The 26,621-nt window shown below is 32.4% G+C and overlaps 3 protein-coding genes and 1 long non-coding RNA gene across 11 annotated transcripts in view; 2 read left to right on the top strand and 2 right to left on the bottom strand.

Annotated features, from left to right (window-relative positions):
• The window catches only part of LOC116340320 (serine-rich adhesin for platelets), a 41,267-nt gene extending 37,760 nt beyond the window's left edge, over positions 1-3,507 (top strand). For all 7 annotated transcript variants that reach the window (XM_031766760.1, XM_031766762.1, XM_031766758.1 and 4 more), the window contains 6 exons: positions 11-950; positions 1,181-1,362; positions 1,540-1,705; positions 2,023-2,207; positions 2,414-2,620; positions 2,756-3,507. In XM_031766760.1, the coding sequence (XP_031622620.1) occupies positions 11-950; positions 1,181-1,362; positions 1,540-1,705; positions 2,023-2,207; positions 2,414-2,620; positions 2,756-3,007 (1,932 nt within the window). In that variant the 3' untranslated portion in view covers positions 3,008-3,507. The remainder of the gene's footprint in view (positions 1-10; positions 951-1,180; positions 1,363-1,539; positions 1,706-2,022; positions 2,208-2,413; positions 2,621-2,755) is intronic.
• Positions 3,508-6,220: 2,713 nt separating this feature from the next.
• LOC116340297 (synaptic vesicle glycoprotein 2C-like) lies at positions 6,221-11,480 on the bottom strand. Its single transcript, XM_031766729.1, has 10 exons — positions 10,878-11,480; positions 10,157-10,679; positions 9,769-10,033; positions 9,558-9,690; positions 9,226-9,478; positions 8,808-9,098; positions 8,433-8,641; positions 8,054-8,349; positions 7,892-7,973; positions 6,221-7,826 (listed from the first exon to the last, which is right to left on the bottom strand). The coding sequence occupies exons 2-10, from the start codon at positions 10,424-10,426 to the stop codon at positions 7,649-7,651; spliced, it is 1,977 nt and encodes a 658-aa protein (XP_031622589.1). The 5' UTR covers positions 10,427-10,679; positions 10,878-11,480; the 3' UTR covers positions 6,221-7,648.
• Positions 11,481-11,774: 294 nt separating this feature from the next.
• LOC116340168 (putative ammonium transporter 2) lies at positions 11,775-17,336 on the bottom strand. Of its 2 annotated transcripts, none has more exons than XM_031766468.1 (17): positions 16,917-17,336; positions 16,718-16,814; positions 16,388-16,474; positions 16,237-16,275; positions 16,113-16,182; positions 15,009-15,070; positions 14,864-14,934; positions 14,771-14,783; positions 14,556-14,679; positions 13,418-13,515; positions 13,319-13,346; positions 13,112-13,236; positions 12,920-13,027; positions 12,581-12,790; positions 12,346-12,515; positions 12,242-12,281; positions 11,775-12,157 (listed from the first exon to the last, which is right to left on the bottom strand). In XM_031766468.1, the coding sequence occupies exons 1-17, from the start codon at positions 17,064-17,066 to the stop codon at positions 11,865-11,867; spliced, it is 1,785 nt and encodes a 594-aa protein (XP_031622328.1). In that variant the 5' UTR covers positions 17,067-17,336; the 3' UTR covers positions 11,775-11,864. The 2 variants fall into 2 exon arrangements, with proteins under 2 accessions (XP_031622328.1, XP_031622329.1); XM_031766469.1 differs by having other exon boundaries at positions 16,718-16,807; positions 16,917-17,029.
• A 5,161-nt stretch (positions 17,337-22,497) lies between these two features.
• Positions 22,498-23,080, top strand: LOC116340335. Its single transcript, XR_004201071.1, has 2 exons — positions 22,498-22,610; positions 22,683-23,080. It is a non-coding gene; the product is annotated as an uncharacterized LOC116340335 (long non-coding RNA).
• Positions 23,081-26,621: the final 3,541 nt, after the last annotated feature.

Here is a 26,621-nt window from a genome sequence, read left to right as displayed (position 1 = left end):
ACGATAACAGGAAACGTTTGAGTCACCACACGCTATTAGAAATGGTTTAAATGAAGATTTAATAACACATCAAGAACAAGGTGAATCAACAAAAAATCACGCTCCAATTTCCTATCGACAAAATCAGTTAAACACACAGGAAATGGGACATCATGCAACTACATACGGAGTTGCATCTGGATCGAAATACAATCGATTCGAGCAACTACTTAAAAATCTAGTCGGACGCAAAGTGTCACGGGAACCGCCAACAACAGCGACAACAACAACAACAATTGCACCATCACTATCCACATCGGCAATCATTGGCAACAGCATTGTATCACAATCACATACGATCAACAATACGTATGATGGTAAGAAAGCATCAACAACATCATCATCATCATCTTATAGTTCAAATGATACAGTTATATCGCGTAAATATTCGGCTAGCGGTGATGATACAATATCATGTGCATCACGATGTGATGATTATGCTGCCGCCGATCAACAATTGAATCAACCGTTGCTGGTCACATCGCCCGAAATAAAAATCTCTCGAACGCCATCCGTGCATAATTTATTTCGTAATGACAAGTGCTTAATGTCTACCTCATCAGCATCGACCACATCATTGAATGCAACCGTGCATCAACGATTGTGGAGCGTTGTGCCACTATTACGACGTGAGGGCAGTTGTGCCAGTTTGAATCAGAACGCAAGTGCAAAGCCATTGATTCATCAGCGCTCGGATGTAGGACTGAAAAAATGCGAAACTGTATCCGCCTTGACTCATTCACAAACCACATCGAATTTTGAACCGATCAAACCCAGAAATCGACTTCGACAAAGTCCATCCGTTGCAACATGCTCACGATGTTCAAGCATTCTATCGTTGGCCGCCAATGGATCACGATACTCGTTGAACATCGCAAACGGTGGATTTGTTGCAATTAACAGTAATTTAGGTATGTTTTAAAATTATAAACACTTTTTATTTCTCTCAATTAAATTGAGTTATCTGTTTGCAACGAAATGTTCTTGCTTTTATATACATATGAGAAATATCATATCAACAATAATGAAAACAAGTTCAAGTTAAGCAAAAAGTTTAAGACAAGAAGAAAAAAGAAATAATTTCCTAATAAAATATATTTTGTTTCTCTTTCTTGCCGCGTGCCAACACACACACACATAGAAAAATCAACGTCGATTCGCGACGACATCAACAAAGCTGACCAAGCATCATTGATAAGAGCATCATTAACATCGCTAAGCACGTCGCCATCGACAGCAGTTGCATGCAAACTATGTTTAAACGATGTTAAAATGGACAAAATGACAAGGATTCAACAATGCGGTTGCCAATTTTGTATAGACGTAAGCAAAAAAAAAAACAATTCATTTTATATGCTGGTCAAATTTTGACCGATGCCAAATAAAACATGTGTATGTGTGTTCTTTTCTCATTGAAATGAGAATGAAGTTCACACATTTCTCATGAATTTTAATCGTTTTTTCTGTCATTTAATTCGGTTTGTTGTTTGTTTTCATTAGTGTATGAAAGCGTATGTGGAATTTGAAATTCTCGAAGGTGCATACGAAATTTCATGTCCGGATGCGTTATGCCCACACCAAGGCATCATGGATATTGAGAATGATATTAGCAAATTGGCGTCCACCGATCTGCTTGAGAAACATAAACGTTTTCGATTAAATCGAGGTAAATTTCCGTTTAAATGAATAAATTCGTAATGTGCCGATTTAGTATTCTTCATCTGTCTTAATTTTGTTTTTGTTTATTCTTTTTCTCTGTGTCACCTCTGTGTGTCCATTGTATTCGGTTTTATTTTTGGGTTGCCGATACACATATTACGTGATTGAGTGTTCGGTAGCAAAATATAACAAGTGATAAAAAAAAAAAAATTGGAAAACTTGTTTTACATAATGTTTCTTCTTCTTGTTTCCGTCATTTTATATATTCGATTCCGTTTGCATGATTCGTTGTCACTGTCATTGTCACCGTGCCGAATTCACTAGAAATTGAACTGGACAAAAATCGTACGTGGTGCCCTCGAGCTGGTTGTGAAACAGTGTGTCTTGTCGAACCGAAATCAAAAGATAAGGGAATTGCTGGTCAATCTGGTTCTTTGATGTCACTCGCTCCAGTTGCTGTCAAATGTCCAACATGCGTTGAAGAGTTCTGTTCAAGTTGCAAAAAAGCGGTAATTATATTGATGAACAAAATAAACTCAACTGTATGCACGTTGTATGTACAAAATAAATATATAAACAAAAACATTGACGAATAAAAAAAAAATTTGTACATACGCATCAGAAATAACCGAACAAAACGTGCTTAGCGGGTGAAAATCTTGATTTTAATTAATTAAAGTCGTTTCATTTTATATTTCGTGACACCATATTTTAGTGGCATCCATTGATGACCTGTGAAGAGAATACACGACGATTGGCTGCAAATGGCGCTGATGATAGCATTGGTATACCGTTTGATACGGATTTGATCAAATGCTGCCCAATGTGCGGTGTTCCAATTGAAAAAGATGAAGGCTGTGCTCAAATGATGTGCAAACGATGTAAACATGTTTTCTGCTGGTATTGTTTAGCCAGTTTGGATGTAAGTATAACAAAAGAACCATTAAATTGTTGTTGTTGTTTTTTTTTGTTTTTTTTTTTGTTTTTTTTGTTTTTTTTTTGTATATCGTGACTGCAATGGAAAAATTTAAACGCAATTTTATTTTTAATTTTATAGGATGATTTTTTGCTACGGCATTATGATAAAGGTCCGTGCAAAAATAAGCTGGGCCATTCACGTGCATCGGTTGTATGGCATAGGGCTCAAGTGATTGGAATATTTGCCAGTTTTGGCATTTTACTATTGGTTGCATCACCGTTGTTGCTGTTGGCCGCACCGTGTATCGTGTGCTGTAAATGTCGGGCCTGTTCAAACAAATTGGAAGAAGTTGACAATGATTTTGATGATGGTGGTACCCAGAATAGATAACGTAATTTCAACAGCCTATGGAACAGATAGAAATCGTTTGAAAAATTAAAAAAAAAAGAAAAACATAAAATGAAACCTATTTGAGCCTTCAAACAACAACAACTATAAATCATGTACTTAAATAACTACTACTACTACTACTATTACTATTACTGCAACAACAACAAAAAAAAAACACAATTTTTTCGATTGGTTTCAGACAACCAAATATTTATAGATTTACTATATGTATTATTATTGTATCGGAGTCCGAAACAGAACTTAGACAAAGACGATGATTTCATATTATTATTAATATTATTATATTATATTTTATTTCTCTTCTTTTTTTTTTTTGTTAGATAAGACTGAATGAACAATGTTTGTTTTTTTATTATAAGAAAACAGATGGAGACTATATGTTGATAAGAAAACAAAAATGTGTTAAAAAAAAGAGAGTAACAAATGGAAATGAAATTCGATTTGTAGTAGACAAAAAGAAACTATTTTTTTTATCTAATTGAAATAAGAATGAGCAAAATAAAACGAAAACAACCGACTTTTTTTCTCTCATAAATTCAATTTTTAATTCTATATCTTTTATTATTGCTTGACTGTGTTGTTTTTTTTTTAGTCTGATACTGTTTGATTTTTTTTTTTTTTTTTTGGAAATTGTTCTCCAATTACTCAATCATTTGTTTTCTTGAAGTAACTGCCGGAATTAACTTTTTAAATTCAATCATTTTGGCTTGTGTTCTCAATTTAAGTGTGAAGCGATTCGCATTTTATTCAGTAGATTTGAAATCAGAGTTAATTCACAAAATATAAATATTGATGGGAAAAACTAATAAAATGAAAGCGCCCACATCTAGGGAATTATCCACTTTCAGCTTTGTTGAACTCACAAATAATGTAAACGAAAGATTTGTTATTTTTTTTAGTAAATTTTCATCACGAATTCATTTGATATTAACGCGTACGCAGTTCTGTACAAATTCCAAGGAAACTGCAACGATCGAAATCGGATACATTTTGAATGGGACACAAAACTAGCAGCTGCTGCTTCTAATGAAATTTTTAATTAGCTAGACAATTTTTTCATAAAATTAAAATTAGATAAACAAAAATACAGTCAAATACAAAAGAAACAAAAAAATCTCCTATTTTCTGTAGACGTGAAGACAAAGGAAGTGAAAACACAACTGAATAAAAATGAGAGGCGAAAAAAAAATACAATTTAACAATATTCACAATAATTGTCCTTGCTATTAAATATTAGATAAACAAAAAACAAAATACAAGAAGAAAAAAAAATTCTATGTTACCGAACATTTGTAATTTCTAAATCTAATAATTTATTAAATTTAGAAAGAAAATGAGATAAAATATACACATATTTATTTGAAAGTTCTTGGCGTTCTTCTTTACTTTTGCAAGTGTAAACAAAAGAAAAATTAAATTAAAATAAACGGTGTGCGTTTGTGCTATATACGGCAATTATAAAATGTATTTCGTATGTGTGTGTTTTTCAATGTTTCATATTGTCATGAAGAGAAACAAAAACCAACTCAGTCCGTTTAAATGAACATTCAAAACGGCTTAAAGGGTATTGGAAATAAATAAATCTCCCACTTATATAATTGCTGTTGATTAACTTGCAACTAAAACTTCATATATTTCTGTCCTCTACATAACATTATTAAAATAATTCATTCTCTTCAATATCTCTCTCTCTCTTATACCCAACACACATTCTTGCTAAAAATTAAATATGAATTATTCAATGAATCCAATAAAATACATACAATAAACAAATTAAATTCAAAACACACATATTTAATTAATATATATTCCTATTAGTTATTAATCAACACCCATTTTGAATGCATAAACGAGACACATTTTTGAGGTATTAAAATGAAAATAATGGAATATTACATTGTTAACTGAATTGTGATATTTTAACAAACAAACAACAACAAAAATACAACAAATTCGTAATAATGGTGATTGAAAAAAAAATCCTAAAAAGGACAATTCATAACACTATATAATTCACCGCGTAAAACCAAGTATAAATCAAATATTAATCGATTTTCATTGAATATTGGGTGCGCCAATCAGATGGATGACAAATAAATAAACAAATAAAAAACGAAACCAAAAGTCAAGCATAGCCACTTGAAAAGAATCAAAATCAGTAATCAGAACTTTAAAAGAAACTCTTAAATTCACTACAGTTTTAAGTAACAACAAATGACAGAAAAAACAGTAAAGAAACAACATCCTAATACAAACCGTGTTTTGATTAGTTCATTTTCAGCTTTGAATTGGTGAATATCTGGACGAAAAATTTCGTAAATAGCGTCAATTTGACACATTTTGGTTTTAGGACATTTTTTTTAGATACACAATTGAGTCACTTGAATCTCTGTATTTCGACGACTATTTTAGTATTTTAGATGTCCAAATTAAGAGATTTAAATGACTCGACAATGTCGTTTTTAATGAATATTATAAAATTGAAATGCAACTTATGGGCGCTATGGATTTTTATCTAATAGATTATCAAATGTCTGATCAAGCAAGTTCAAATAAAGAAAGTATACAGCAAAAAATGATGCCTTTTAATTTTTTTCAGCGACAGTGTAATTTAATTATGATTTGAACTGCAACATGCCCACAACTGTGTTTAAATTTCCACATAAAGTTGGCTTTGATGACCGATCATAAAATTGTGGGCATTAAGTTTTCTGGTAATCTACATTATTAAATTCGAATAATGGGAATTGATTACAATCCAGTACTTTGGGTAGATAACTTAAGTCACATAGATGGAATTTGTTTTTTTTTTAGTTTATTATTTTACACGGAGAAGTGAAACGAATTTTTGTTCCGGTTATCTATAGAAGTTATAATTTTTTTGGGTGATATTTCAAATTTGAGTGATATTTTCTTAAAATAAATCCTCTTCAAAGCAAGTAGATAGCTATCTAGTTTCCAAGCAACAACAAAAAAATTGAATGAAATAAAAATGCATTGTTTTTTTTTTTTTTTTTTTTTTTTTTGTGGCATTAAATACAATAAATTGTACGAATTACATTTTTTTAAATGTCATAATTTTTGGACTAAATTCATGTTCTTTTATTTTCTCTTCGGAATCTTTTCGTTTCAAAATAAATTCAATATATATTGTGATGAAAACCGAAAAGCAAAGATTTCAAATTCACAAATAGGTTAAAAAATGTATCCTATTAATTAAAATGATATTTGGCCAAAAAAGATAGGTAATTTATATTAGTATACTTTGAAATTTTGATAAAAATGGAGGGAATCAAAACTGAACTCGATGCTGCGATCGATAAACGAAAGAAGAAAAATAACGAACTAAATAAGATCATTCCGGACAATATATTGAACTAACTGGTCAGCTGAGCTGACAGTACGTTAGCCAGCTAAATGGGATAAAACAATAAAAGTGATTGATCATTATAAAAATAACTTCTATTGTTTTAGCCCATTTAGCTGACTAACTAGCTCAGCTGACCATTTAATAGTTCAATATATTACTGTAAGATTCATTCGAAATGAATGGCTGCCATCACCAAATTTACCCTGGAAAAAACGATGCGGAAATATACTTAATTTAAATATCAACAGACATAATAGAGAATTTTCTTAAGTTTTAAGGTTCACAACACGTTAAATACTTGCATAAAACATACAATAATTACATTTGGTTGATATTCATCTTGATGAACATATTGACATTGCCAATAATTTTCTTTATTACTTTTTCATTCATAAGCACTTGAGAGTTGATTGCTTCGTAGACAAATATCATATGATCCAATTGGTTTATATTTATATATATATATAGCCACTCTATTGAATTTGTGGAATAATTAACATTAGATTTGTTTGTTTGTTTCAAGGCGAATGTAAAAACAGCCATGCGCTTGTGAAATCGATTTTTTTTTTCCTCAAAGTCACTCGATAAGCCATCGTAACGTGGAAACGTATAAATAAAGGTGTACTGCTGTTCCATCTTTAAAAACTATATTCATTTTGAACGATAGAAAAAACCAAACAAATTTATGTAATTGTTGCGATTTGTTATGAATATTGCTCAATATTTTTGTCGATGATTTTGAAGTTCGAAATAAATGCGATCGGCACGGAACATCTTTATTTCGTTTTTTTTTTTTGTAAAATTTCAATACGACGATAAAAACACATGATTTTCATTATTTATTGTGTGTATGTATTAAATCGGTTGAAAGCTGCTTTTATAGATTCTATTTATAGGAAAGGAAATTATTTGCAACAAGTTATTTTTACGGTTTAGTGTTTTTGTTGTTATCGAGCGATTCATCACGTCCATATCAATTGACATAAAAAAACGTATAGTTTTATTTCGGATCTAAAATTGTAACTGTTATGGAATGTTAATGTTCTGAAGCATGTGTCTTTCCTGAGCAGACTTTAAAAAAAATGTCAGTGTGAATGAAAGAGCTGAATTGTGTGCTTTGATATCTTTTTGAAGAAGTATCTGTCGTTTTTTTTATATGAGTATCATAAAATCAGTGGGCAATGTACCAACCGCTGATCTGTTTTTCTTAAACATTGAATAGTGTTTATATTCAATATTTTTTTTAAGTTTTAAACAAGAAGACATGGATCCTTAAGTACCATTGATGAAATGAATGGTATCGTCATGAATATTGTAGATACAGTTGCCGCAACTTTTGTCGATACAACCGGTAAATGTATGTAAAGTCCTGATCCCAATAAAGCTCCAATTTGACTAAAGCAAACGAATACTCCAAGAGCTGTACATCTGTGAACATTTTTTGAAAAATTAGTTAGGAATTGAAATATTTGTGTATTCGGGTGCATAATCACCTTATCACTGTGGTATATGTTTCGACGACAAATAATGTTAGTGTGGTCAGACCAGCCAAAACGAATCCCTGTGCACAGCCACCTGTCGATTGAACCGGAAAATATGATTAGATACGAAGAATAAGAAAATAATAAGATTAAAGTAAAAAAAATGACACGCACCAATCCAAATCACGATTTCATCTTGAACAACGAAACCCAGAACGAAGCACAAAATCATTGCTATTGTAAAACAACACGATGCAACCGGAGCACGTCCCAACCGCTGTATTGCTTCGCCAACCGACAATATGGCTAAAATGCACGGTATCAATCCGCCAAGATTTGATTTCCATACAGACGATGTGAATATATTATAATCAAAATCCATGTCACATGAACCATTCAATCGAACGATTTTCGTATTATTAATCTTACAATCGATGAAATTGTGCGCTGAGACATCTGTATCGATGAACCTTTCGAATGAAACACAATAAATGTGAACAAAATTGATTTTCTATCAGGTGTTTTTTTTTGTGTTTTGTGGTTACACACTTACTTGATATCGTCTAATGTTGAGTTTCGAAATTCGGTACGCGAAGTTTTAACGTTTGAAAATTCGGTATATTTAAATGTCGAATTATTGAAAAGTACATGGTTGATGAATATTCGTCGAAATGTACAATTTTCAAAGCGACACTGATCATATATTGTGTTGTCCAATGAACGAAAATTTTCATCTCTATAGGTTACATTTGTATAAGTAATCTATTCAATCGACGTCAAAAGGAGAGAGAGAGAGAGAGAGAAAGAGAAAAAGAAAATTTTTCCAATTAGTTTTTTTATAGAATATTAATTAATGCGCATTGTATACATGTGTCATGTGAAAATAAATCGACAAAAAAGATTGAATTGTTTGCAGATATACACTTACAGTCAAACGTGAATAAAAGTTCGCTTCAAATGCTTTCGAATATTCACTTATGTATATTGTTAGACCGTGAAAAACGAAGACGGAAGCAAACCATGTTGCCATCAATAAATACGTGGTTCGTCCATATTTTTCATTATACAATTGGACAAATGTACTGCAACATGCATAAACATTATGCACCATCGATGCAAGCACCGTTGACGGTGTACTCACACGACGGGCACGAACTCCAGGCAACTCAAGCTCTGTCAATGCATAACCACCACGTGAGCGATTCGTTTTGTAAATTTGCTACAAATGAAATGAAAAAAAAATGTTCTTATTGAATACTTTCTTTAACCGACATAGAGGAGGACATACATAGAGGGAGCGGCCGAACAAATGTCAATCAAAAGTGTCGAAAACAAACTTTTCATACCTGATATGTTGCAAGAGCTTCTACTTCATTTCCATTCGCTAGTAGATATCTAGGTGATTCGGGAACCCAAAATAATAAAATCGTGCTGATGATCGGAATGATTGAAACGAGCAATAAATATCGATGCCATGCACTAAAATGTTTCTTATTTTCAATGACTATTTGTTGACCATTCAATGGGATGAGAACCATTGCACAGGCACCCGCAAATATTCCACCCGAAATGCCTATTGTACATAGGAATGCAATTACCCTATAAAATACATAAAATTCTATTGACCACATTCGACTTGGATATTTTACTATAATAAAATGAAATCAGTTCAACTCACCGTGCACGTGAGCTTAATGGTGTAATTTCACATAGATAACTTGCAGCCGCTGGCATAGCGCCACCGATTCCAATTGCTGCACAAAATCTCACCATCATGAAAGGTCCATAAGCCGGCATGAAAGCGGCGATCACTACAAAAACAAATTTAAAAATTATAATTCTTTCAACGTTTTTTCGTTTATGTAAAATAAAAAAACTGATGACCACACCTGAAAATACGGAACTGATCGCGAGGCAAGTTAAAAGTGTTCGTTTTCGTCCATTTTTGCTGGCCAATGCAGAGAAGAACAGTGAACCACAGCCGATGCCAAGCAACGTAATATTGCTCACCCAATTTTTTTCATCGTCCAATATACAGTATTCAACTTCGGCCGATGGCAAAATGTAGAATATTGAATAAACTTGAATGACATGGCCAGCCAAACCTAAACCCACAATGATACTTGCGATAAATTGAAATTTGCCACATCCAGCCTAAAATTAAAAAAAAAGAGCAAACGAACGGGATTCATTGATCACGACATCGGTTGTCGGTTACTTTGTCAGATTTGGTTCATCGTATTCAATTCGAATTACGTAAGAGAAAAACCAACTTGCCTGTTTGATAGCATCCGCATGAAATTGACTCAAAATGATATCGTCGTTTATGTCGTACGAATTGGCGGTTATAGTTGTATTATGTCCAGTGTGATGTGTTGTCGTCGTGGTCGTCGTCGTTGCAGTTGCTTGGGCTTGTGGAAACGAATGTGAACCAGCTGCACTCGATGTGGTCGATGCCGAATTAATGCCATCGGTATATGGCATTTGACCACAATTTAATGGAGATTTTGGATTTACCAAACATGCCTCTTCCGATTCGTCAGCCATTCTATTCTATGTCTTTTAATAAGTCTATTCTTTTCGTTTTTTTTGTGTTACCTTCTTTTCGAACTGCGGTAATAATTAGATTTATAACAATTTCTGTAGTTTCATTTCAAAGTCATTTGAATCTGACAACCGTTACTGTTACAGCTCGCTATCGCAGTTATATGTGTGTCTAATATGGGCAATTTTAAAATTGATTTTTCCCCGTATTCAATGTTTCAAAATGTTGCGTTGCTAAAAGTAGAACTGCGACCAACTGTATGAAGAAATGATGGGTGAGTATGTATGTGCAGTGCACAGCACACAACTAACTATAGAATGTCAGTAAACGTGTAATGCGACATCGACAATATACTATTTACGAAGGAAAATCCATATATTCTATCGCATCGTTTTTGTGCCGGTTATGATTCCATTTAAAAATTGAAAATCCGCGCAAAACAACAATACCTACATATCAAAATGAATCGAGCGAGAATTAATCACCCTCGTTTACATATTCTCTTAGATGAATGCACGCATTTCTATCCACTTAACACAAAGTTAATGTGCAACGAACACGCATTATCCATGAATAAAAATTCTACGTGCTACGGTGAATTTTTTTTTTCGCTTTTTTATATCGAAATGGGTTTTTCACTTCGCTGTGTTTTTTGTGCAATTTTTCTTCTTCTCTCTGTTTCACTGCATTGTATTGCAATGGTGTTGGATGAGCTTTTTATATTTGGATTGGTCACTATTTTTTTTGCAAATTACGCACGAAAATTGATCACATAACATCCACGGAGAGTGGGTTTTGTTTTTATTATTTTTGTTTGTTTTCACCACAAACGAAAAACTAATCTATACAAATTGAATCTCAAGTGTGAATTTAAAATTTTAAAGTTATTGTTCACTGCTGACGCAAAAATCTCCTCAAAAGAATTTAAAAAAAAAACGCAATTGCTTTGAAATGGATACAAATGTTCTATACGAATGTATCTGAAGCACTGAATCTACAGAACGATTGTCAAAAATCCTCTTGTTTTTGCTCTTCTTCTCTTGCGCTCTTATTCGTTCCCCTTCCTAAATCGATTTATGACACGAATATTTTGTTATTCTATCCTCCATTCAAGTGAAGTGCTCTATGTTGTGTGTTGCATCGAAACGTTGTGCGCATGTGTTGTTATGACCAAACGAACCAATTTGAGTTGCAAGCGAAGAAATTCACAGGTACAGGAACGATAAATGGATATATTGATATCACAATAAAACAATTGCATTTCTTTAAAATTTAGTTTATAATTTTAGTTTAAAATTTCAATTTATTCTGTTCAATATTTATCTATTTTTTTTTTTTTAATAAAATTTAAAGAATTTCATTTTATTATTGTAAAACACAACTATGTTTGCCACTGTTGCTATATTTATGTTGAAAACAAAGAAAAGCTTCAAATTAAAGCTAATCAACCCAAGCAAAATTGATGTGGCCACCATCTGTACGATTTGCATCGGCTCCAAACTCGTTTGGTCGTCTAGTGTAGCGTTCACCTTGAAAGCTGGTTTCAGCCGTTGGTTTTTTTGCCTTCGATTTTTGCTCTTGCATTACATGCCCAATGGGAGTAACATGACCCGAAGCAGCTTGTTGCTCGGCAGCCGCTTTTCGCGGATACACCGAAAAGTATTTCACCGATGCCGCTCGCGTAACATCAATCGGTTTATTTTCGCGCGGTTTTCTATTTCTTGGATCCATACCTGTGGGGAGGAAGGGGTGAATCACAGAATAGAATGGAAATTATGAAAATTATTCAATGACTAATGGAAATAATAGAACCATACTTTCATAGTAATCATTCCATTTTTTCATCTTTTCACTCGCCTATTAAGAAAAAATACAAATTATCACACACAAATTTCGATGAGGAATCTATTTAAAAAATTACCGCTTGCAATTCATCGACGATGCCTTCATGTCCGGGATTCATTCCAATTGGTGGTACACTTGAAATGTCATCCAGATTCACACGTAACGGCGATAACGCTGAAATTGCACGTGATATTCCGATTTTCGAGTGCCTTATGCGATGCTCCATCAAATCAGCACCAACCAATTCTTGAAAAAGTGGAACAAATAATTGCATTGTGATATTCACCAATTAATTTCTCATCATTGTATACCTTCATTGGGATCCATACGAATCGGTATTAAAATATTGATTATGTACAGCAGAAAGAATGTCGAACAAATTCCCCAACACGTCAAACAAAGTGCTGACAATGCTTGAACGCCGAGTAAGTAAAAATCACCGCTTTTGAAAAAACCCATTCGCCCGTTGGTCGTATCCAATGGAATTGGATTATCAGCAAACAAACCGACAGCAACAACACCTTAAAATATTCAATTTTTGAATGTTGAACTTTTGTTCAAACCAATTGTGGTGTTCGAACCGCCGCGCGGAAATCAAATTTTGTTGAAAACAAACCATTTTTCATCAATCAAGATTTATATTTACTCACCCCAAATGCCACAAACACCATGCACGGCACTTGCACCAACCGGATCGTCAACAGACCATTTATCGAATATTGGCATTGAAACGCATGTCAAAATCGCCCCGATCGCACCTAATCGTTATTTTGTACAAAAGAACATTGGGTGAAAATCGAAAGAAAAAAAAACATATACATTTGAAAATTAAAGCGACGCACCAATTAACATTGCTTCCCAAGCACGATACAAAAAGCAACCCGCTGTTATTGAAACCAAAGAACCCAAAATTCCATTTATTAAATCGATCATATCGACGCGTCCTTCATTTCGAACCATTGAGTAACTGCATTGAAAACGAAAAAAAAACTGTATAGATAGTGGATTGATTTGTAATTTATGAATGTTTTTTTAAAGATTGGACTTGCATTAAACAAAAGCAGCCACCGCCAAAAGCTGTAATTCAAACATATTGATAAATTTCGATTGTTTTAGTGTGTTGTTAAGGTTTATATGATTTTACTCACATCCCATCATGGTCATGACTGCTGCCCTAGCAGCGTATTGCCATTTTGCGCCACTAACACCATATGTTGATCCCGAATTAAAAGCCAACCAGCCCCACCTACAGATTTACATTTTGCAGTAACACATTACAATTGTAACGAAGCATTACAGTAATGTCATTACAATTTTAACGTTAAGGCTCTATTTCCTAGGACACGATTTGCGCACGATTGTAATCGTGTACGATTTTTTCAAATCGCTAACCGATCTTTGATGATCGGGAACGTTTCATCTAACGCTTTTCAGATATACGTAGATGATCATAAGAAAATCGTGGACGATTGGAATCGTACACGATTACAATCGTGTGTTGCTATTCTTATAACGTTACTGGCAATGCTTCGTTACAACAATAATGTGTTACTCAACGCCACGGGTAATGTTATAAATCTAACATTAATATTGAGACTTTTCAATTCAACTTTAAGTTGAAAAGATATTTACAATGGATGGCGTCTGTGTCTGCTCTAAGCTTATCATTGAAATTGGTTGATTTGATTTTTTTATTATTTTATATTAAAATTTCATCATTTTTGGTTTTGTTTTGAAAAAATGTTTATACATATATAAACAGAAATTTCGTGCACGGACAACACTGTGCAAGCAGTATGAGCATGACAGATTTAAAAGTCAAACATCATTTCTGTTTGCATTTCTATTTAAAAAATCTACAATCATCGTTCATTTTTCGGAAATTCCTGCACAATATAGTTCAAGCAATATTTTTTTTCCGATATGTATAAACATTTTTTCAAAAAAAAAACCAAAAATAATGAAATTTGCATAAAATAATAAAAAAATCAAATCAACCAATTTGAATGAAAAGCTTAGAGCAGACACAGACGCCATCTATTGTAAATATATTTTCAACTTGAATTGGTCTTGAAAAGTCTCAATATTAATGTCAGATTTTTAACAATACGGGTAACACCTTGTTATTGTAAAAAAGCATTGCCGGTATTAGCTATTGAAATTGTAATGTTAGATTTTAGCGTTACATTAATAGCTATTATAATTTTATTAACTATTACAGACATTTACGTTATCGTAATTGTTAGTAATATTACAATTTCAATGCTGGTAAATCTGTAGACCCACCACAGAACAAATAAGCCCATACAAGCATTGACTGGATTTCCAAGTGGCAATGGATCTATCCCTTCTGCATATCGACCCAATCGTGGTCCCAACATCATTGCAGATGCAAAAGCAGATGAACCACCTACCAAACAAAAGAAACATGCTTTTACTCCAATACATTGTTCATTTGTATGCAATTTCATTTTATCATGTCCTCACGCATTAAAACTCACCAATTAAATGAACCTTATTTGAATGAAGAAGAAGAGAAAAGACTAGTAATTAATTAAACATATCACGACATAAATGTTGAACTCAAAACCTACTGGCCCACTGCCGGCAATATCAACAGCGCCTAAATTGTTCAAGAATCCATGTTCACCCCATACCCATCCGGCTAAAAATCGTTTTATTTTAATTCGGTTGAATTACTCGATCAGTCCGAAGGAGAAAAAAAAATTAAGAAATTACCTGGTATGCAATAGACAACCGTATTGAAGAATGAAAACAAACAATAAGCCTTGAAGTTGCATCTAATCGGAAGAAATGAATATTGGACAACATTTTAATTTGATCGGTATGTCGCAGACAACCTTTTTCAAGGACTTCAAAAGGAATACACCGCTCTGAACCGGACTAATTGACAACTACGCTTCGGAACAGTCGAAACACATATAAATGTGTTTTAATACAGTGAACATGTTGCTATTCATTCAGATATGTGTCGATGTCTTAGTTTTGATGAATTTTCGTTCATAAATATTTAATTAATTTTGGTGGAAAATTAAATTTGCGTGACTATAGAAAATTAAATTATTTACTGACCGGATTAAATCCAAAGTGCGACAATTACATCAAATGTACGTCAATTACAATTAAATTGTGTATTGTCCGCCATATATTTCAACTAAAATTCCTATATATATTCAAAAAGGCTTACTGCATTGACATTGTTCAAGCGCAGACAAATTACATCGACGTTTAAAACTAATTTATGTTTTTTTTCTCTCTATATATTTACATTGACGGTTCCGTGCTGCCATTTTAATTTTATCAAATGTAAATACAATGTGGACAATTGTTCTATGCTCGGTAATTTGGTGAGTTTTGAAAACTGAATAAGCGAAATGCTGAATTGGCGTACGCAATAATGAAAATATTGATTCCAAGATCAAAACGATCATTTTGAATGAAATTGTCATAAAATACAAATTCATATCACAGTGTAATTACTTCAATTTCATTTATCCGATTTAATTTATGTAATAATTTAAAAATAGTCACATTTGTTTGAATCAAGAAAAGAAATGAAAAGAAAAGAAGAAACGTAATCGACAATTCGAGAGTTCAAATGTTTACCCGTTTTTGAGTACTTGATATTAAAGAGTTAATCCGTAAACTTAATTGTGTTTGTACAGATCTATTGAATATATCGAGCGAGAGTATGTTAGTCAGCGCTTATGGCTGAGTAATGTCTGAATAAAAACATACTCTCCTCTCGATATTTTCAATAGAGATAATCCAAATTATTTTATAAAAATCATTTCTGATTTGACTAATGAACGAATTGTGTACCTCTCAGCCATTGCACCAGAAACAATAGTTGTGGCAGTTGTTGCAAACGATAATTGAAATAGAAATGCAGCTGCAAAATGAAAATGGTCATAATTTAAATAAAATTTATAATTGAATGTCATACCGAAAATCGGCCCCATTAGTGCATCGCCAACTCCAGGATCTACGAACGTAAACAATGATTCGAGTGATAGAAGAATTTTTGTGTGAAACTGTATTTTTTTGAAGATGAACGCCAAACAATGTGTTTTGTTTAAAAAAATGATGTCACAAACCTAATAGAAAATCTCCAATTGCAATGAATGGATTTGTTAAAGGTCCTCGTCCGAATGACATGCCATAGCCGAAGAGCCAGTATGTGACTAGTTTGGAAAATAAAGCGCTTATTAAAATACATCTTATCACCTACCAAGCAACTTAATGCATTTCTTGTGGATTTGATGCTCTTCGAGCTTTAACCTCGCTTTAAAATAAAGAAAAATCCAAATAAAACGGTACCAGACCAGCGACATAAAACTAAAAATCACAATTTATTGGGTCACAACTGATTTTGGGTCACAAGCGATTCAAAATGTATTGGATTCAAATAAACGAATGAAACTTACATCCGCCGAGTACAATATCCACAATATTTTTCATCATAATGTTTACTTCATTTTTAACCGATACACATCCACTTTCAAGCATCCCAAATCCTGTTTGCTTAATACAAAAGTAAAAACGGGTTAACTCTCAACATACTTGATATAATTAAAACTGTTGACATCTCAAATTCGGTTGGTACTATGCCCATTAATGAAATACCATAGTGAAAATGATGAAAGAAGATGTTAGAACCCAATTGGTGTCCTCAACACTGAGATCATAAACGCCTGGAATGATATAGCTGCTATTTCTTGATCCGGCATAATACGTTGAGCTCTGAGGTATTGTAGTATTGGGTACGGTGCCCATTTTGAAGCCGTCACACACACACGCAAAATATCTAAGTACCAATTTCTTTTTTCTTAAAACAAACGTAAAAATGTCCACATAAATCCCGAACTTTAGTTAGAATACACTTGATTTAGTAAAATCTGAACAACAACAACATTTGAAGAGAAATAAATTCGAAACATTTTCATTTGTGTTGATCCATGTTAAAAAATGAAACCATAAATTGATATCTAGAATGAAATGTTTCGATTTGAATTTTCCGCATTCGATGTTTGTTGTTTACTGTTTGGCGAGCCGATAAAAACTAAATGTAAAAATAACAATCAGGTGTCGTTGAATCTGCACATTGTATCGCGTTTATCTAGGATTTTGATTGTTGATCCTGCATATTCTTAAAATGTATCGTGTATGCGAAACAATTTAAATACATGTATCGTACACACGACAAAACGAGACGAATGGAAAACAATAAAAACCGAATGTCTTGTGTTCAGTGAGCTTATCGAAATTTTCAGCACGAAAACCATCGTGAAACAAATGGTAGAGCATTTAAATAGAGAGAAAAAAAAGAGATAGACAAAACGGCAGCAAAAAGGTTCGTTAATAATTCATCGCAATTTATTCCAATGTACATTGTAGAAAGAGTTCGTAATTGGGTATCATTTGACTTTAAACTTGAATTCGAACTGGATGCTTAATGAATGGCTCTAATTTGTTATATGCATCAACTGAATGGTCAAACACGCAAACGCAATTTAAATGTTTCTCACTGGCTCATTCAGAAAATGTTATTCTAAATTTTTTTCGTTCAATGCCATAATTTGCAAAGACTCAAATTATGGATGCATTGGAGAGAAGCATATTATTTTGAACTTTTGAAGTGGAAGTCCCAGAAAAGAACGAAAACCGACAAGCCCATACGAAACTATTTCAATTTGAAAATTTACAAAAGTGTTGTTGATTTGATGTCAGTTTTTTTTTTTTGAAGCAATAATTTAACTGAGAACGTTCTGAATGTAAGAAATTAAATTTAATTAGATAGTTGTCATTAAAAAATTGTACTTTAAAATAGTTTCTTTTTCTCTTTTGCCGGTGTTCGTATGTGAGAAAAGAAATAAAATGAAATAAGTAACAAAAATCAATTATTTATATATAAATTATGTCCTTCGAAGGTCAAGGCAAATTGATGTAGCCAACCCTATTAAAATACCATTTTAGTGGTTTTTCGAATAAAATCTCGAAGTTCCAATGGACTAAAACGTTTTTAGTGAATAACACAAAATGGAAATATTTAGATTTATCAGAGAATCTAGGTTTTTTCATCACTGAGTTTTCTTCATTCATAATGTATCAATTATGTGTTTATTGAGTTTGGAATGAATTAGGATTGTCGGATTTTAGTCTTTTCTGGTATTTTTCAGTTGATGAAGAGGGTTCCTAGGGGTCGGATGACCCCCCCATAATATTTTTAGGAACCCTCAACAATTTTGGAAATGAGAACCTTTTTTTTGCACTTCACTTTTTTTGGCCGAGAAAATTCTTCCGATTTGCTAGAGATTTTCGCCAAAAAAGTGAAGAGCAAAAAAAAAAAACGATTTTATCCGCATTTCGTACAAATCTAGGGGCTTAATACGGCAAAAAAATTCACAGGAATTCACGTAAATCCACACTTTTGAATCGAGTGGTTATTGATGAGTTCGGTGAATTCGTGTGAATAGAATGAAATGTGTCAAAGTAATAAAGTGAGGTTATGATAACCGCAATATTTTTTAATTTATTATTTTTTCAATATTTCCGATTGTTTTCGATAGAAAATCGCTCAAAATTGAAAATAAAATTAATTTTTATTGAAAAAATATAAAAAACATTTACAATTTTGTTAAACAAAATATAAATATTGCAGTAATTGCCTGCAGAAACTATTCACCACTATCTCACATATTTGAATGAAATCGCCGTAGAATTCACTGGAATTCATTCGTTTGCTGAAAAATTCAGTTAATTTAGATATTATTATAGAATTCAGTCGTTGAAAATTTTGAATTAAGCCCCTTAGTACAAATTGTTGACATCGTCAGAGACCCCCATGGATTTTTCCAGGGACCCCCTACGAAATTTTGCCATCAACCCCCCCCCCCCCCCGTTTTAAATTTTTTTATGTCATCATCTATGGGTATTTTTTATCAAATTTTGGAAAAATGCCATAATTTTGAAATTTTTGTGGATTTTCACTCAAAGATACAATTTATGGATGCAAACAACACACACTTTCTTCAAATTATAGTTTTACTGCAGTGTTGTTAATATTCAAAATTGTTTACTTTTTTATATGAAATTCGAATCTGGTGCTATATTCAATGCTGTTTTTGTGGAATATGTAAATTAATCATTTTTTAAAACTAAAGTACTGGACAAGTTAAATCACAGTACACATCAGGTCTATTGCAAAACACTGATGAGCGTAAGTTTGAGACTACCGGGTTAAAAAAATGAATAAATATTTCATTATGAATTATATGATTCTTATGACAATTTGTTATTGACAAAAAAACAAATGCGTCACTAGAAAATACGAAAAAAAATGTTGCATTTAATTAATTAGTCTGGGCATCAACTACAACTCTTCATTCTAACGAATGAATAAAGAAGTCAGTTTTTTCATAACTTTTCACAGGTGTTCCCAAGATATATTTTTTTTTAAACAAATATTTTTATATTCGTTTTTGTTTAATTTTTCTCTGAACAAATCTATCACAGATTCAGTCCAGATTATAAAAAGAAAATGGTGATATTTCTCATTATAGACTACTTTTAAATAATAATAAGACCGATTTTTTTTTTTTGAATAAAATTGATTCGTTTTTTTTTCGTACAAAATGGATAATATCGATCAGTGTTTGAAATAATAATTACTTTTTTCAATTCATTAAATAGTATTTTTCAATTACCATTTACATTCAAATTGAAATTTAGATGGCTATCATCTCGTGTGTTTTGAATTTTATTTAACGCCAATTCATTCATAACAAAAATTTTAATGTAAAATAAATTGTTTATGATTTTTTCAATAATGACATGCATATTTAAAATTTAATATTGACACTGAAATTAAAAAATTTAAAGTTGAAATAAATAATAAAAAATAAATTTCAATTCATTCTCAATTTGAATGTAAATGGTAATTGAAAACTACAATTTAATGAATTGAAAAAATATAATTGTAATGGAATGAATTGACATTGAAAAATGTGAGAGACTGCATCAAATTTTGCTAGATATAGTATAAATTTTCATTCATCTCTTCTCTTTTTCATGTATTTTAATTCCTTAGAATAAAAGTCATCCATTGCTTGCAACATAAAAAACATTGGATTTTATTGACGTTTAAAAATAAATAAATAAGAATTTGATATAATTGATGAAACGGTTGGTTTATTTGAACGGTGCTGCCATAAGCAATGTGAGACTTTGACATTTGTACAGTTTGACAGCTGAATCAATAACTTTGACAATTGTGATATTTTGATTATTTTTGTGTTTGTATTGAACAATATCTCTGAAAATTATTGTGATTGATTGATTTTGGAATCGCTGGAAAAGAAGATAAATATTGATTTTAACATAATTATCTATATCTATCTCCTTGTCCAGTGTTTCTAAAATTAATGCAGCCGAAGAGTCTTGGTGATTTTGCACCGTTATTAACACTCAATGAAATTGAACTTAAGGAACTTGTTGGCGGATTATTAAAGGATAAATATGAGCCTGCAATTCATGGACACACAAATTGTAGTTATTATGTAAGCGAACGTCTCCAGGTTAATTATTCCCCCAATATAAGCCAAATTCGATATTTAACAACAAATCTTTAATCAATAATTTCAGGTTGAACCACAATTGATTGCCAATATCATCTATAACATTTCGAAATTTTGACAAAAAAGTAAGAATATTGATGGCGCCAACCCAATGGCAAGCAATGTGTGTATGCTCTTAATCATGCTGAAATATTCACACAAAAAATAAAATTTGTAAATTCTTCATAGAATGTGGTACGCACATGGTTTGAACACGCTTACTATCTCCGGTGTCTAATTTAGACACCCGAGATAGACACGCTGTCTAATGTTATTTGACACTTTTTACATGTGATACCTTGTGGTAGATTCCACTTATTGTGTGGTAAACCATGTGCGTACCATATTCTATGAAGAATTTTTAAATTTTATTATTTGTGTGTTACTGCGTCGTTTTGACCGCATGTGAAGTATCTACTGGAATGCTGGTGAAAATGTGGAATTTTATAAATATATGCTCGAAAATGAACGTTAGTCTTCTTCTGAGATTTTATTAAATGAATTGAGATTTTTTTTCAGAGACTGTTTCTCATAGTAATATATATCAGGAGGAGCGCTATGAGGAACTGAAGGAGAAACAGTCTCTGATTTACTGCCCTAAGAAAAAGTTGTTGCACTTCATTCAAATCTCGGGAGAAATCTCACATTCATTCTCGGACAGTGTTGTATCAATATAGGCTTATTGCTAACTATCTTTTATGAAACGAACATAAATGATGCACTGTGCTTCAGAAAAGCGTGAGAAAATCTGTGTCGAAAACTAAAATGGAAATTCAATGCTTTGGTCTTTTTACATACAGGTTTATCGAAAAATACAAATTGGAAAGAGCCAAAAAAGGGATTGCCTTATCCGCCGAAATGATGATACAAATAAAGAAACGTAACACAGACGAAAAAGCAATTGTTGATGTCGTTATTAGGTGGTGACAATTTTGAAGCGACTCAGCTGTATTATAGTCATGTAAATTAAGTTAAGTCATTTACATGACTATAATATAGCTGAGACGAATAGAAAAACGCCAAACGAACTAGATGTGGCAGAAAAGAATGTCAACCATTTATTGAAAATCGACCAAGTGACAATTGGGAAAAATGGATTTTTGCTCATTATGCCCATTGGTATGGAATGAATTTTATTTTGTGATATGGAATTTTGGTGCTATTTAAATTCCAAATGTTTTTTAGATGAAATTAAGGAGAAAATAAATATCGTGCAACAAATGAAACCGAATTGCAGACTTCATTCCTTTGCTAATTGCCGACGCGATTGTATTGGAAAAATAATAAGCGTGATCTCGTCGAATTAAAAGCCATTAGAAATGATCATCCGATTAAAACCATGCCAAATGCCCTCAAAACAACGTTAGATGTTCTTCTGAAACATGGCGTAGATCGTTAAACTATTTTGTCAAATTCAAAGGTCTTCAAACACTATAGCGTGGCACAAATTGACCACAATATCAAAAGTCTTAAAAAAACCGGCCATGATAAAATTTCGGCGTCAATGATTCACCACTTAAATTCATCTAAAATGAAAGAAAAAGATATTTTTTAAAAATCAAATTCGAAATATCCATTTACAGTCAAGTAGAACGATATCTTGAAGAAAATAGACTATCTTTCAAACCAGTTGGGATGGAGTGAAAATGATCTTAAAGACGCTTTGATAAGATATCCAAAATTAAGACAATGTTCCGCTTTAAAGGTAAGTGAATAAATGGAAACGGGTCGTATTGTAACGATTTTTTTTTATTTTGTTTATTTGTTTTTATTGCAGATCATTGAAATAAAAGATTGTTCAGTTTGGTTTCGAGTCAAGGACTGGAGTTTTGATAAAAACTGCTTTACCCTGAGCCAAGTGAAGACGCCAAGTTAAGGGCCGCCGTTCGATGACACTAATATAAAAATGGGAAATTGACATTTACCATCGTTATTTTCCGAACAATAAATTCTGCGACAAATAATACAAATGTGTAAGTATACTATAGTGGGGCTGCTCATGAACAAAATTGAAACCTAATCGTGTTCGTTAATTTGTTTGAATCGGTTCACATTCCGTTCACGTTTAAATTTGGTCCAATAAATGGATCTTTCATTTAATCAAACTGTTCACTTAACTCAACTGATCAATATATAAATTAAAATTAAATATATTTTTGTGGGCGAGTAGTTAAAGTTTATTTGTCTTATTATTTGTAATATCATATTTGTGTAGCAATAATAATTCTTATGCTAAACCCTAGGGGCTCGGAACTTGAAAAAAAAAAACATCAAATAAATACAGTTTTGTATGAATTTGGTATATAGCGACAAATATTACAAATATTCGTGATTATCGTAGTTTTTTGTAATTATACAGCCCGTATACAGCAGCGATTTGAAACACACACACAACACAAAATAAAATTAATAATCATGTTATTATTGCATAAAAACAATTTTCAGGCTAAAAATTTATATTTCTTCAACAAAAAAAAAATAATTTGGATGAAGAACTTCAAAAGTGTGTAATAAATATTCTTATAGTAAGCCTTTGTGAATCACTGATTTTATAAATGACGTTCCACTAAATGACATGCACCGTTTGCCGCCATTTTGGGTATTTACGATAATCAGGAATAATGATTTTATTCACGAATATTCTCAGAAAGTGAAGTTATTGTTCACTACTCAAAATGGACCAATATTCATAAATATGCATGGTTTTTCACGAATAAAAAATACTTCCGAGCCCTAGGCTAAACCTTTCACCAAATTGCATTGTTATTTGAAATTTTAGACCCGCTATAAATGTCGGTAGAAATGATGGTAATAGCATTAATAGCTGGTGAGACATAATCTAACTGCCGAAGTGAAGTGTCGAAGATTGAGCTCCTGCGTGTGCTTTCGTAAATACTTTCGCCTCACTCGCAATTATCGACTTGTATTTATAGTTGGACGCGGGTGACCACTTGCTCGGTGGCGATTTTTGATTCGTAATTTTTGGTATGTTGTGAAAATCAGTAAACATACCTTTACCTTCATCAGCCAATACGTTTCCACCGTTCTCAAAAAAATTATGCTTATGCTCCGAAACGATCTTGGCATTCGTTGCCAACGTGAATCCCATTTTGAAATTATTAACGTAGTTACTATAGACGTGGTAGAAACCGTAACGCATCAGGCCAGGCGCTCTGCTCTGTACATTTTCAAAATGACTATTACTGATGGTCAGGTGTGGAAAACCGTTATACGCTGGATCATTATCATCTTCAGGGTGCCCATTTTCAGTAATAACAACAATAACATAATGAAGGTTGCCAAAATAGCAATTTCTTATAGTGGCGTAGTTCGCTTTTTGGCCAATATAAAGAAGTTTATCCAGGCAATGATCCTTGTCGGAATACGTATGACCAACGAAAGAGCAGTGATCTATCTTGTACTGTAATCAAGCACCACGCTGCCTCTTGATCCTCCGGTAACGTCATCCGTTTGTGCAAAACCCACCATACCGGCAATTTTGTTCGTTGGATAGGAAGAAAGTGTAAGATTTTCTGAAGAAGAAAAATCATTAGTAACCGCACGTTCTCAAATGTCTATTATTTTGAGAGAGAATTAGTTGAAAATGTACTTTAATACAATATTTCGCATTTAATATTAAGCTTTTTACATATGCCAGTTTTTATCAGATCGCGTGGAACCTTTCCGCATTTATTTTTTGCCTTAATGTCAGCTCCATTAGAAATAAGCATATCAACGATGTCCGTTCGACCTAAGAGAAATTAATTAACATTTTGAAGTTTGAAAGTAGTACCATGTTCATAAGCATAATGAAGTATAAGCCCGATTATCTTGTTCCTTCACATTTGGTTTTTTAACTAATTTATTCATGCCTGTGTGAAAATAAAACAATTTTCATTCATATTTTTCATTTTGTAAACTTCGAAAATATCCTACAGCCAATTGTAGAAGTGATTTTCCTTCAATGACCTTCAAAGTAATGTCAACGGTTTTATTTAGGATAGTCATTGCAATTTCCTCGTTACCTTTACCAAATCAAAGAAATTAATGTTTAAAAAAACTGCCATTTTTTTCATCACTTTTGAAATTACCATTTACGATCGCTTGATAAATGGGCGTTTTTTTTGTTGGCATTGCATATATTAACATCAGCACCTTCGCCAATGAGTTTATTAACTTTAATTATTTCACTTAATTAATAGTAAAATGTATTTAAATAATTTTTCTATATTTTCACAACTCATTTGAAAAGAAAAATACCTTTTTCGGTTGCTTCCAACAGCTGTAAATCTTTGAACGTAATAGGAACAAAATGTTTATAAAACATACAACTTTTCTTACATATTTCAAGCCTATAAGTAGGCTCACATAAGAACACAGAGTAGCCTTTGCGCTCTTCGTCTCTGTGTATGTACAGCAGAGTCGTGCGTTTGCGTTGTAGCGTGCACGCAACGAAATAAGACTTATTTCTAAGTATTATAAATAAATATCTTACTATAAATATGTCGCGGTAGTCCCTGCTTCTAAGTCGAAATCACCACTTTTGAAGCGCGCAAACCAACACTGACACATTCTAACGTCTACAGCATAGTCAGGATAGGCTTCAGTGAGTAAACGATGTGCTTCAGTTGCATTTTTCTTTAAATGGAAGAAGCAAATTAAAACTTCCCGCAAATGATGTTTTGTTGGAACGAAATTCGACATTTTGAACGCAATAAAAAATTTGTGTGTATAAACTTGTATTCACTTTGACAGATGGAATTTAATAGTTTTTTTGATGCTCCTTAAGATACACTTGTTGTCACTGTCAAAAAAAATGGCGCGTATGATACATAAGAAGTTGACACAAATACGACATTTTTAAGTTGCACTACCAATATATTTAATCTTTTTAGACGAACTTTTGTAAAAAACACTAAATGTTTTTGCATATGCAAAATTTAATATAAAAAGGCTAGAAATTATTTATACCAAGTTACCTTTGTCCCTAATCAAGTCTCTTGCAGTGTTTCCACCAGTAGTTTTAATATTAATATCAGCTCCATTGGAAACGAGAATTGCGGTGGTGCTCGTTTGGTCTGAATAAAAACCGCCGCATTAAGACCTAAATCGATTTACAAAACTAGTTGCAATACAATAAACATATTATAACTTTTAATGTAAATACCCTTATATGCAATAAAATTGAAACCCGTCCATCCATAATCGTTCTTTGCACTAACATAGCATAATAAAGAAGCAAAAAACAATATTTTCATGCTCTGAATATAATGATATAATATTTTCCGTTTGGAATCGGATCGGATCCGTGGGGATCACAGAAAAACATTTTCACAGAAAAAAGTAAAAAATGAAGTTTGTCGATATTGAAATTTTTTATCTTTGATCCGATCGTCGTGAAACTTTGGGAAACTTTGGGAAACTTATTTTCTGCCAAAAAAATGATCTAGACAAAATTTCATGACAATTGGTCGATAAATGAACATAGCTCAAATTTCACATTTTCACAGAAGTAAGTAAAAAATGACATTTGTCGATAATTTGTCATATTGAAATTTTTTATCTTTGATCCGATCGTCGTGAAACTTTGGGAAACTCAATTTTCTGCCAAAAAAATGATCTAGACAAAATTTCATGACAATTGGTCGATAAATGAACATAGCTCAAAATTCACATTTTCACAGAAGTAAGTAAAAAATGAAGTTTGTCGATAATT

Source organism: Contarinia nasturtii, unplaced genomic scaffold (genome assembly GCF_009176525.2).
Source record: "Contarinia nasturtii isolate CC-2019 unplaced genomic scaffold, AAFC_CNas_1.1 Cnas_scaffold_630, whole genome shotgun sequence".
Lineage (NCBI taxonomy): Eukaryota > Metazoa > Arthropoda > Insecta > Diptera > Cecidomyiidae > Contarinia > Contarinia nasturtii.
The sequence above is the reverse complement of the archived record's forward strand: the minus strand, read 5'-3'. Positions and strand labels throughout refer to the sequence as shown.

Bases quoted from the DNA above. Each gene is read 5' to 3' on its own strand.
- LOC116340297 (XM_031766729.1), bottom strand. From the start codon at position 10,426: ATGGCTGACGAATCGGAAGAGGCATGTTTGGTAAATCCAAAATCTCCA. The intron at 8,350-8,432 runs GTAAGTGTGTAA...TTCATTCGAAAG, and splicing joins TCAACATTAGACGATATCAA to GTTCATCGATACAGATGTCT. The intron at 7,974-8,053 runs GTGCGTGTCATT...TTCAATCGACAG, and splicing joins TGAAATCGTGATTTGGATTG to GTGGCTGTGCACAGGGATTC.
- LOC116340168 (XM_031766468.1), bottom strand. From the start codon at position 17,066: ATGGGCACCGTACCCAATACTACAATACCTCAGAGCTCAACGTATTAT. The intron at 16,475-16,717 runs GTAAGTTTCATT...TTTCCAAACTAG, and splicing joins GGATATTGTACTCGGCGGAT to TCACATACTGGCTCTTCGGC. The intron at 12,282-12,345 runs GTAATTTTTTAA...TTTTCTTAATAG, and splicing joins TCGTCGATGAATTGCAAGCG to GCGAGTGAAAAGATGAAAAA.